Below are 11,529 nucleotides of genomic sequence, written 5' to 3'. Positions count from 1 at the left end.
ACATGTTCAATAAAGACTTGTTAAAACAATCAATGTTTGTAAAACTATCAAACTTTATACAATAGTCAGAATGTGACACGTGGCTAATGTCCTTTACTTCGTATGAAAAGGCTGCCATGCAGCTGACTAACGCATGCGTCAATAGTGCTTTGAAAATAATATATAAATACAACAATACAGTGGATTCCTGCACGTTAGCAATTCCACATTCACAGCCCTGCAAATTTGTGGATTTTTTTGTCCAAAAATAAAAAAAGATTTATGTTTTTGTTTTTCTACGAAACTAAGCTGTTTTTTCCGCAGCACATTTCAATCACCACAAATTGGTAATAATTTATTCCGGGGCTCCGTAATTTATGAATACGTGATGATACAGGTAAAACATACAGCATAGATGCACCACTGTTAAAAAAAAAAACCTCACAACTTTAACAGTCTTTATGGTTCATTGTCAACGTCAAACTACAACTAGACATTTTTATGGATGTATCAATTACTCGCTGATTTCCGCCATTCGCTGGTGGTTCTGGATCTACTGACGTAATTATATCAACAATGTAACATTAACATTATAAGCAACACAACAAAATCAGATTTACGGTTATTTATTTTATTGTGAAGATCACTACTGAAGAGTAACAAATAATACAAATAAAAACGAAAACAGACAAAAGTCCAAATCGGTATTAGAATGCGCATGAAGGTGTGTCGCATTATGAGTGACGTCATATCCTTTCGGAGTCCACAAGTCTGCACAGAAATCATTGGCTGGAGTTTGTCAAATTCAGCGATGTGATTGGCCGAGGCTACTGTCAATTAACCCCGACGTGCCAACGCACTTCACTACTGACCTACTAACACACATCCATGAGTCAGGAGCCATACTGGAAGCAAAAAACAAAGAGGAAATTATTTTCCTTTCGTCAAAAATTAATGGACTCAAATATTTCTTGACATTTTGTGGTGATGAATGCATAACTAATTCGCTCAGGACACTTCCTGCCATTTCGTCGTCCATCAAACGAGAAGACAAAGTGGAAATGTGAGTACTAGCTTAGCTAATCATCATTTCATCCTTTCCAAGTCTTCTAAGAAAAGGCATTTTTCCTTTAACTGTCATAATTTAAAGTTAGACATATCTGTATTATATTAAAGGTGGCGCATTAGCCGAGCGGCAGTTTAAGGTAATCCAAGTAGGTGCGGTATCGTCAAGTATTTTGTTATAAATGCAGTCGTATTGGTATTTCTTGTGCGAACATATACAAGAGAATATGTTTTGATGTCATATACATATATATATATATATATATATATATATATATATATAAGTCACGTAGGCCTTGTTAGCAGAGACTGGGTAGTTTGCTGATTGCGACACAACTGACGGTGTCACAATCTCACAAGATGTCGCCGGAAGTTGATCTCTGGCAACGTTTTATTTACACTTATTACACACTAAAACAACAAGTGGACTTTTTAGGGCGTAGATGAAGAATCATCCGCCAGTGTCCCAACAAGTAAGTAAGGCAATGCTGTGTCGTAACAATGCTCACATTGTCTTCATACAGTCTGCTAACATGGCGGCGATGGTCTTGCTAGTGATACTGATGTGTTCAAACACTAAACTAATGGGTTTGTTGATGGCAGACAGGCAAACATAGCTTCACAAGTGTGCTGTCAGTACCCGGATATTGCACTCAAGACGGTCGAAAGAGTGAGCGCTGGAGACTTCCTTCGTGATGTGTTCGGGTTAAATTGGTCCGTGTTTGAAAGTTTGCGCTCCGAAAAATGTAGTTTAATTCCATCAGAGTCATCTCAGATTCCATTACTTTGTCAACAAATAGGATTTCAACACACAAAGTAAATTGTATTAATTTGCATACAATTTTATCCCTTTAATTCAACTTGTGTGCACTCCTGATGAGCATACCCTGATGATATTATCCATTTCCGTGAGAGATTTTCAGCCGAGAGAATACGCTAGAGCACCAGAAATAAAATGCAACATGAAATATTAAAAATGAATGGTAGCAGATGTAAATGTCATAGGGGTCCTTGCGTGAGTACTGAGCCTGTTAGTCTTCTTATATTACAATATTTGCTGGAGGAATAAACACTCTGAGGCATCAATCAACCGCGTTAAAACACCGTTTTTATTATAAAAAGGAAAACAATTTTAAAAGTCGCCACAAAACACGTCACACGCAAAAAACTCCCATTTAGTGGTCGCAACGAGATACAGCAGATGAAAATATTTTATGAATTTATAACGTCAAAAGCAAAAGTTGTTGCTCCAATGTATTTATTTTTAAATGGATAAGTGTTAATATGTCAAAGTTGTGTAATGTTGAGCGTAGATAAATAAAAATATTAGTAGGGTATAGTTTTTGTAATCAATGTTAACTTGCGCGTTCACAAGCTGCATGCTGGCATGCCAACAGTCCTCCCTTCCTGTATTGGCGGCAACAGTGTTGCTTTTAGCAGTCATTATTTTTGGGAACTCCTCCATATAATAATAATTATTACGTACTCATCTTTTGCACAATACACTGGCTGGGATCGCTTCACTTTTCAGCGGAAGTAGAATAAAATGACGTCAAACGCCCCCTTTCATGTGAACATGCACTTAGCACCAAGCCGAAAACCGGACTTGACAAAGTACGTTGATAACCACGGTTGCGGGACCAATTAAGTCTGATTGTGGATGCTGGGTTTTGTCGTGTTGCACCTTGAGCACAAAGCCTGGGTTTGTTGAGCCACTTTTGCCGTATACCCCCAAAGACACACGTACACACACACACACACACACACACACACACACACACACACACACCCACCCTTACATGTGCGCCTGCACATGCACACAAACTCTCAAACAGTTGCAATAATGTTATAATAATATTGAACTTTTCCGGTAGCTTTGATACTGTTATCCTCACAGCGTGTTTTAGGTGTATCCGGGGCCACCTCCCGGCTGGGTATGTCCGGAACGCCTCACCTCACCTGGCTCGTCTCCATGTGAAATGCACCACCCTCAGCTCCTCACCCTATCTCTTAGTAGGGTGAGTCCAGCCACCATACGGAGGAAAGTAATGTTGTCCGCTTGTATCTGCGACCTTACTATTTTGGTCACTACCCGAAGGTCATGACCATAGGTGAGGTTAGGAATGCAGATGGGCCGGCAAATTGAGAGCTTTGCCTTCCAGCTCAGCTCTCTCTTCACATCGCAATATTGGCTGATCGATCGGCAGCGATTTGCTTAATTTTGGGGGATAGGCGAACGACCAATTCTTACCAATAAAACCGGATAGGCATGGGCCAGTTACCAGTTTCAAGGTATACCACGGTATGAAAAAGGTGCGGTTTCAAAACCACTACTAAAATTGTTCGTCATACCATTCATGCACTATGAGAGAAAGTGGAGGTCTAGCGCGGCCACTATGTGGAAATACTTTGTCGCGTCCTGTGTTTTTCCTCGGAGTCTGAACTGGGCTTCGATGTGTTGAAAACACAGGCATGTGCTGTGTTTTAGCTGCCTCGTTAGCATTGAGCGATGCCGGTACGGTCGCGATGTTGTCACCGTTGTCGGTCAACATATTAATTGCATCAAGGGTCACCTAATGTGGACATTTGATTTGAGCGAGACAGGAGTCGAGGATAAGTGGTATGAACCGTTTACTCTCCACTGAACAACGTCTATCACAAAGAGATTTACACTCTTTGTGATAGACGATTTGATTTCAATCTAGATACACAGGTTACGATATGAGTCAAAAACTATGTATTTTTTAAATACAGAATGAGCGATACTGTCAAGAGAACTTGCCCCCAACCGAGGAATTAACAAAATGACCCACAGACTACAAGACTTGAGATTTTCTTGCGCAAGGAGAGAGCGTCCGTGCCACACTGCAACACTCTAACGGACCACACTCTCCTGCTTCTTTTTATTGACATAAATGGGCGTGGTAATACATAGATGGACGTGGTAAGTTAAGTTTCGATATTAGTCACAGCTAGTTCCGGTAGTGGACCGTGGAGGAAGAGGCTGTGAGCACATGATCGTGGAATGTGCTTTTCGTCCTTGAATTGCCTGTAGCTGCCCTGAGCCCATGCATGTGAGGGGACAGCCCTGGTCGTGTCTCGCACACCAGGTGCTTCTTCATCTCAACCGCTTCCTCTCAGTCCACTCACGGTACTTTTCCACTTCTAAAGAAGAAACTGAGAATCACAGTGATGCTTGAATGTTTGACCAACTTCAGATAATAAAACAGAGTAGCATGTACTGTACATACTGTATATTGGTATTCGATATTGTAAGAAAACCTTTAACAGATATGATTCGATTCAATTCTACGATCAATAGGAGTGCAATGGTATGCTAAAATATAATTTTGGTTCGGTTCAGTATCTTGAAATGCTCGGCTCGGTTAATTTTCGGTCCAAAAAAGGAGAAAGAAATTACTTTAAAAAAAAATTATAAAAAAAAAAAAATTCAAACAGAACTTTTTTTTAAATAAATAAAAGAGATACAGGTTTTTTTTAAATGGGAAAATAAAAAAAAAAAGAATAAACAGTTGTGTTTAAACTTTGTGGCAAAATGTAATGAACAGTTACAGTTAAATAGCTCTCTGTTGCACGTGAAGTCCAACCATCTGTCGTAAGTGAAATAGCGGACACATGTGATAACTCTTTAATGACATCACTTTTAGCTTTTTCATAAAGTGCTGGTATAACTTTCTGGCTAAAGTGAGGACGTGATGGTATTTCGTAGCAAGGTTCAAGAACTTTAATCATACACAGTCATGGAAAAAATGATTAGACCACACTTGTTTCTTCAGTTTATTGATCCATTTTAATGCCTGATACAACTCAAGGTACATTTGTTTTGACAAATGTAATGATGCTAACAAATATAGCTCATAAGAGTTGAATGTAAGAGCTGATATTCTAGCACCTTCCTTGGTTTTCTTGATGATAACCAAAATCACTTAAGTTGTTACATGAATAGCTATAGCATTGTACTGCCAAAAAAACCTCTTATGAGCTATTTTTGTTGTCATTTTTATATTTGTCCAAACAAAGGTATTTGTAGTTGTATGGCATTAAAATGAACAAGAAACTGAAGAAACAAGGGTGGTCTAATCATTTTTGCCATGACTGTACTTAAAGCCAGCGCTCTCAACAACTGAATACGGACGTAATCTCGTGGCTATATAAAGTCCAATACCATGTGTGACTGCTTTGGCCCGGTCACAGTTGCTTGCTAGAGGTTGTTTGTATGCTGAAGTTATCCGTGTTTGCACTTAGCTGGTTTCTTTCTTGTAGATGTAACAGTCACTGCTAGTTGACGTGGTTTTAAGTGCGCTAACATGTTAGACGTGTTTCCTGCAGCATACGCGGTCTTTGTTGAACAATGTTGACACACAACTTTGGATTTATCCATTTGCCTTTGTTCATTCGGAATTTTAACAGGGAAGCCAAGGTGTTCCCAAACAGGAGACTGTAGTGAGATTGCTTGCCGATTCTTGCTTGCATTTGCCACCATTTGTCACGCCTGCAAGCTAATAGCGTTCCTCCCCCTCAGCCAGTAGTGTCCGACACTCAGAGGCATCCGTGCGGGAATTTGCAGGACTTTAGTTCCGCGTGAAGCGCTTAGATCACTCTAGTAATAAATTTAATGAGAAAAATAGCATAAAATATAACTGAAAAGGTACGCAAGTGGAACGAACCGAACACGCAGAACCGAAAGTGTTCAATACATCCATGTGAACCGTTATAGTGTTTGTTGATGTAGACGTTAATCCTACATTATAAAATAAAGATGCCAATGATATGAAAGTGCCATTCTTACAGTATTTTCTAGTGTGTAAAAAGAGCACATCATATCCCCAAGCATGCTGTAAGGCACTGGCAAAAATAAAGTCAACGGAATAACATGTCAAATGTATACGTATATTGTTTAGACACAGACCAAAAAAAAGACAAGCTTATTCTTTGATGGGATCAATATTTTACATTCTGTATTTTATATCTATATGTTTATACCTGTTACATTTGGATTTGGAACATTTAAGTTTTAACATGTCTTAATGTTGTTTGAAATGGAAGCGCAGCCACCAAACTAAGTCTGGTTGAATATTCATCCATCCATCCATCCAAATATAATAATGAAAAAACACAAGTCTTAACCTTCTGTCCAATTAATAATACAAAATAAATAAATAGTGCAAAGCCCCTTAAATAATGACACATCTCTTCCAAACACAGATACAATAGAAACAATAGAAGTACTTGCCTCATGAGTGCAATGAAAATGCTGTTTTAGCTTGGAAAAGTAAACAATCCCATACTCACACGGTCATAACAATGGTAATCGTAAAACATTTCAGACTGAGAACAGTGTTTTCAACACTCCGAGCTCAACATTTCAAAGCAATCAAGTTACAAGGCAGACAAGTTACCACATTTGCCTTTGTTGGTCTGGCTGGTCAAGCAATGATGACTATTGCAACAACAGATCATCAGTAGGGTAAAACTAACCTGCTTCATGACGGAATGAAACCCAGATCACGTTCCTTATTAGTGGGTGAACAATCAAACACTGGGTGAATTCTGCTTCCACCTTTCTTGAAATTAATCCAAAGATGTTCGGTGTTCTAGCTAGCGGCCGGCACTAGCAGCTAATGGATGTCAGCGAAAGAGCGGGAACTCTGAAATGTGTTCCACTTGGTATGTGGCATTTCCACCATCATTTTACTTTAAATGACTCTGGATTCTTAGGGGTTGAAGCTGCTTATTAATGTTTAAATGGCTACAATTATTAATGCTTTCAAGTAGATACACGTGACAATTGATTTTCTCTTTCGGTTATTCCACAGGTTTTGTGAAGAGCAGTCGATAATCCCTCGTGGAAGGTATCTTTAGAAAATATCAGCATTATGTGAACATTTAAATACACCTGAGGAAACTTAAATATGCAATCAGTCAAGCAAGAGGTCGACTGCAGTCAGCCCTATCGTGGAGGCCATGCCCTGCTGCTGGATCTGGCCTTAGAAGGGGCTAACAGAGACCTGACGGGTAACCATGTCTCTGCTATGCCATTCAAGGCTAAAACTGCCTGTCGCAGGAAAAGGGAGTTTATCCCCGACGAGAAGAAGGACACCCTTTATTGGGAGAGGCGCCGCAAAAACAACGAGGCGGCCAAACGGTCGAGGGAGAAGCGGCGTATCAACGACATGGTGCTTGAAAACAAGCTGATGGCCCTCGGGGAGGAGAATGCCTCCCTCAAAGCTGAGCTGCTGTCACTCAAGCTCAAGTTTGGCCTGTTGAGTTCAGCGGCATATGTGCAAGAATTCCAAAAGTTATCGACCACCACAAGCAGCAACCATTATCAGGAATTTTCCATGACCAGTGCTAACCGAAGTTCCTTCAGCAGGGATTCAGAGCATCAGCACCTGCGGAGCAGCTGCATCTCAGTCATCAAACATTCACCAAGCATATCCAAAGCATGTACTGCACCCCAGGGTAGTACTAGCATGTGCGGCTCCACGGCGGTCAAACAGGAAACCGCAGAGAATGCCAGCTTTACACAAGATGGAAGCAGTCCCTATGAACTCCTCAAGAAGTACATGGCCAGCCCTTTGTCCGGAGTTTACACCCAACCTGCTTCCTTTCTGCAGATCACAAGGTCATCCAGTAACTCTCCCAGAAGCTCAGATGATGGAGCTGTGAGCAAATCATCTGATGGTGAGGATGAGCAGCAGGTACCCAAAGGGTCAGTCACGCTTCTTGGGTCTGTAGCCACGCACAAAGTACCAGAAGCCTGGTCATCAGCTCTGCCCCACAAACTGCGACTCAAAGCCAAGCCCGTCCAAATTAAAGTAGAAGCCATCGACCCAGAGTACGAGTCCTCAGCAAAGTTCTCCTCTCCCGTCAACATTTCAGAGGAAGGATGCTATCGGGCCTCTCGGGAAATCTCTGAACACTCCCAGCCCTCGCTGTGTCCTTTGTCGGAACAGGTCACCAACATGCAAGACTGGACCCAGCGGTCTGAGCACTGGCATGGAAGCAGCACAGAAACCCTTCAGGAGCACAGCTTTGGTAGCAGAAAAATGCAGGGTTTTTTTGGCAAACCACCTGGAGACGATGTAGTGGACTCTGCAACAATGTAGGACGAGGGTCTGCGGTGAAGTTGATGAAAACCCCCACTCGTCACAAGGAGTCCTTATCAAAATCAAACCTGTCTGAATAACCGCTCCACCATTTGCATGTTCACTTATTTGCCTATTCAGCACCGTTTTGCTCGCTGTGCATTTTCAAAGAAAACACTTCCATAGTTTCAAAACCCAAACACCATGCTAATTTCACCTGTCACACCCTGTTAGAAAAAGAGAATGATATTTGAATGTACAAGGTGTACATGGATAACGTTGGTATGAAAGTACAGACTAAAATGTACGTATCTTTATGACTGACTGGTTAAGACTAAATAAAGATGCTGGTTCAGCGAGTTTTAGCCGTAGAGAGGAATGATGGCGCTCTCTGCTTGCTGGTTTCCCCACATTCGTCAGAGATACGGTTTTTGGAAAAATGATAAGAACACCAGTAGCCAGCGTATGTTACCAATACTGTTTTAAACCAGTGGTTCTCAGCTGGTTTAGATTGCAGGAATGTTTCAGTGCAAACTTCTGAAATATCTTGCATTTAAAGGGACTGTTGGCAACGGTTGCGTGGCCGCCTACAGGCTGCTAACTTGGGAATGTGAGCAGTCTTCATTGTAGGCAGAATTCCGCCCCTCAGCACAACGTGAGCTGCAGCGGTGAGACGCTGTCTCTCTCTTTATGGCGCGCTCTTCTCCAGCAGATATCTGTAGCTGTGTGTCAGACTGATGTTCTTCCACTCCCGCTCAAGCTTGACAAAGTTGCCCATAAACATGGCAAGCACCAGGTGGCAGCACAGCAACCAAATAGCAGAGACAAATAATGTGATTGTAATTTACCTTTTATTTTTTGCTCTTTTTTTTTATGCCCAGGGAAAGACCCGAGACCCACCAGTTGAGATTGCCTGGTTTAAATGAACAAACAATGTCTATTTTTCACAATTAGGGGATAACCTGCAAAAGATGAGTGATCGCTCACATCTGTGTGGTAAACATGCACACATCCATAGCACGAGCACATGCTCAAAAGCAGCCCCAGAGAAGCGACCAGCAATTGTCAGTCATGCTCTTGTTGTGCTGTGGTAACGTTCTATGGCCCAGTGAAATTCATTTGATTTTCCCAAATTCCATTTTTTGTCCCATTTTAATTTTTCAAAATTTGTTTTTTAAAAAAAAACAAAAAATTTTGACACTTATTTTGCTAGCATAGAGTGTGTAATGCAAAAATCCTTGCATTTATTGATGCAATACATCATTGGCCAATTTGGACAGTATTTCAGAAACAGATGTGGCTTGGCTGACTTTTCTAATGGGATGTCATCCTCTTCACACATAAAATCCTCAGCAAACTGCTCTTACTTTGAAGGCCAGAAGTGTGGTTTGTGTGTTGAGAATGTCTGCTGACGGTTAAGACGAGCTGGGAGCAAGAATAAACGTGCCTCTCATCATTTCACGCAGAACGTACACGATTTCAACAGGCTGCGTAAAATACTCGTTTGAATTAACAAGAGGTAAAACACAACACTGTGTAAACACACTGATACAAACTGAGTCGCACACACACAGCCATTCTCTGTTAAACTAAGCTAACAGCTAGCTTCCATTCACGCCATAAGAGAGGAGGTTCAAAGGTTTTTTTGCAACTTTTGCGGGTGTTTCAGGTAGCCATCTCGACATGTTTACAGTAGTTCGGGACGGGGCGAGGTAGTGTTTATGATGAGATTCCGCCACAATTGAGCGGGGGAAATACGTTCCTTCTCCTCACTGTGATTGCCTCTGGTGGTGTAAACCGCACTCCCTGACGCCTTATAAAGACGCGCCAGACATCGAGTTGGCAGCTCGGGCTTTTAGCTCGATGCCTTGCGTTCTTAACTCTCATTGGGTGGACTGTGGATCGAGCCCTAAGTGTGCGCTAGGGGCGGACCATTACTTGCACGAAGCAGGAAGAGCGTGCAATGTGTTTGCAGTACAATCTAGGCAGCCGCCTATCGGCAACATACAGCAGATTTAAGTTTCCGTAGAATTGGTTTGGGTGAGCTTTTAGCTGACGTTCTTCTGATATTAAGCAGTTACTATGACAACACGGACACAACGCTTTGACAAAGTTTTAGGATAGTTAACTGTATTTCTATGATCTAACGTACAATTTCACAGCACTAATTGGACCTGTGTATCGTGTACTTTTCTTAACTGTAGCAAATCAACTATCAGATTAAATGTGCCTTTTTTCGTGAGTCGTGAAATGTTGTACAACACAGTTTATTTAAAAGCTATACGGCAGTATGAGCAAGTGCAAACAAAAACCAACAGGCCGAGCTGCGGTGAAAATCTAGAAACAAATAATTAGAAATAGCTGTGTCCAAAAGAACAGTACATTAGCTTAAAGCTGGAGATGCTGGAGACGGTAACACCCAAAACCGAACCAGAAAAAGGACTGAACATAGAAAAAACTGGAAACCAGATTTAAGCGTGGAAGCGAGTAGCAAGCGAGCAAACAAGGGAACATGAAAGTAGTGGCACTGAATAGATGACTCAGGTCAACCATGAGGAATCATTATCTTCGTAATATGGATGCAGGGTTTGTGAGTTGTATACTAACTGCCAAATGCATCCATCTGCCTCATTGCTTCGCCCCCAGCCGCCAGACAAAACTGCCTGCAAAGCAGGGGAAAAAAAACAATAAAAAGCACGACTGTCGAGCATAACGAGGTACAATCGTGTCAGTAATACACATCATACCCGCTGATCATTTGAGAAGTGACACAGATGTCGATTGTTTGTGGAGCTTTTCTTTTCATTGTATTCAATCACGTTACTGTTGTCACTGGCTCCTGCCAGTCGTTATTCACCTGCTTTCACAATGCATTGTTGTGCTTTAATTTTAAGTAGTCCTTCCACCATCAAACTTTGTCAACCATTTTGCCTTAAAACTGGAATCCATAATGTAGTATTCTTTTTTTTAAATGTTGTTTTGTGCAAGAATGTTGTGACAGCTTTACATTGTGTGGAGACACTCACTGTAGTACACCTCTGCTTTGTAAGAATATTTTTTTAATGCTTTTGTTATTTGTAATCATTTCAAGCGACATTGTGAACAAGACAGCGCAGTATTTGCCACTTGAGTTGGTAAGCACATGATAAGGCGTACTCACGTTACACCATTTGGTCCGTGCTTGGGCACAATGCATGAAATAATATTCCTGTTATTGCACTTTGTTAAAAATTGCACTAATTTGTGTAAGTGCTAGCCTGAATAAAGATTTTGGATTCAATCATGGAAGAAACTGTGATTTCAGAGGTGGGGGACACACCGGCATAGACTCCAATGTTACACTGTGTTAAATCATATTAAAATCCATCTAGCTAAC

The 11,529-nt window shown here is 41.2% G+C and overlaps 1 protein-coding gene across 1 annotated transcript; it reads left to right on the top strand.

Moving 5' to 3' along the window:
* Positions 1-848: 848 nt before the first annotated feature.
* Positions 849-11,433, top strand: nfil3 (nuclear factor, interleukin 3 regulated). The gene is made up of 2 exons (XM_054756488.1): positions 849-1,042; positions 6,882-11,433. The coding sequence occupies exon 2, from the start codon at positions 6,978-6,980 to the stop codon at positions 8,172-8,174; it is 1,197 nt and encodes a 398-aa protein (XP_054612463.1). The 5' UTR covers positions 849-1,042; positions 6,882-6,977; the 3' UTR covers positions 8,175-11,433.
* Positions 11,434-11,529: the final 96 nt, after the last annotated feature.

The sequence above is a fragment of the Dunckerocampus dactyliophorus genome, chromosome 17, assembly GCF_027744805.1.
Source record: "Dunckerocampus dactyliophorus isolate RoL2022-P2 chromosome 17, RoL_Ddac_1.1, whole genome shotgun sequence".
NCBI classification, from domain to species: Eukaryota; Metazoa; Chordata; class Actinopteri; order Syngnathiformes; family Syngnathidae; genus Dunckerocampus; species Dunckerocampus dactyliophorus.
This window is presented reverse-complemented; position numbering and strand designations above follow the sequence as displayed.

What these genes read in the sequence shown, in the direction of transcription:
- nfil3 (XM_054756488.1), top strand. Translation starts at nt 6,978, where the DNA reads ATGCAATCAGTCAAGCAAGAGGTCGACTGCAGTCAGCCCTATCGTGGA.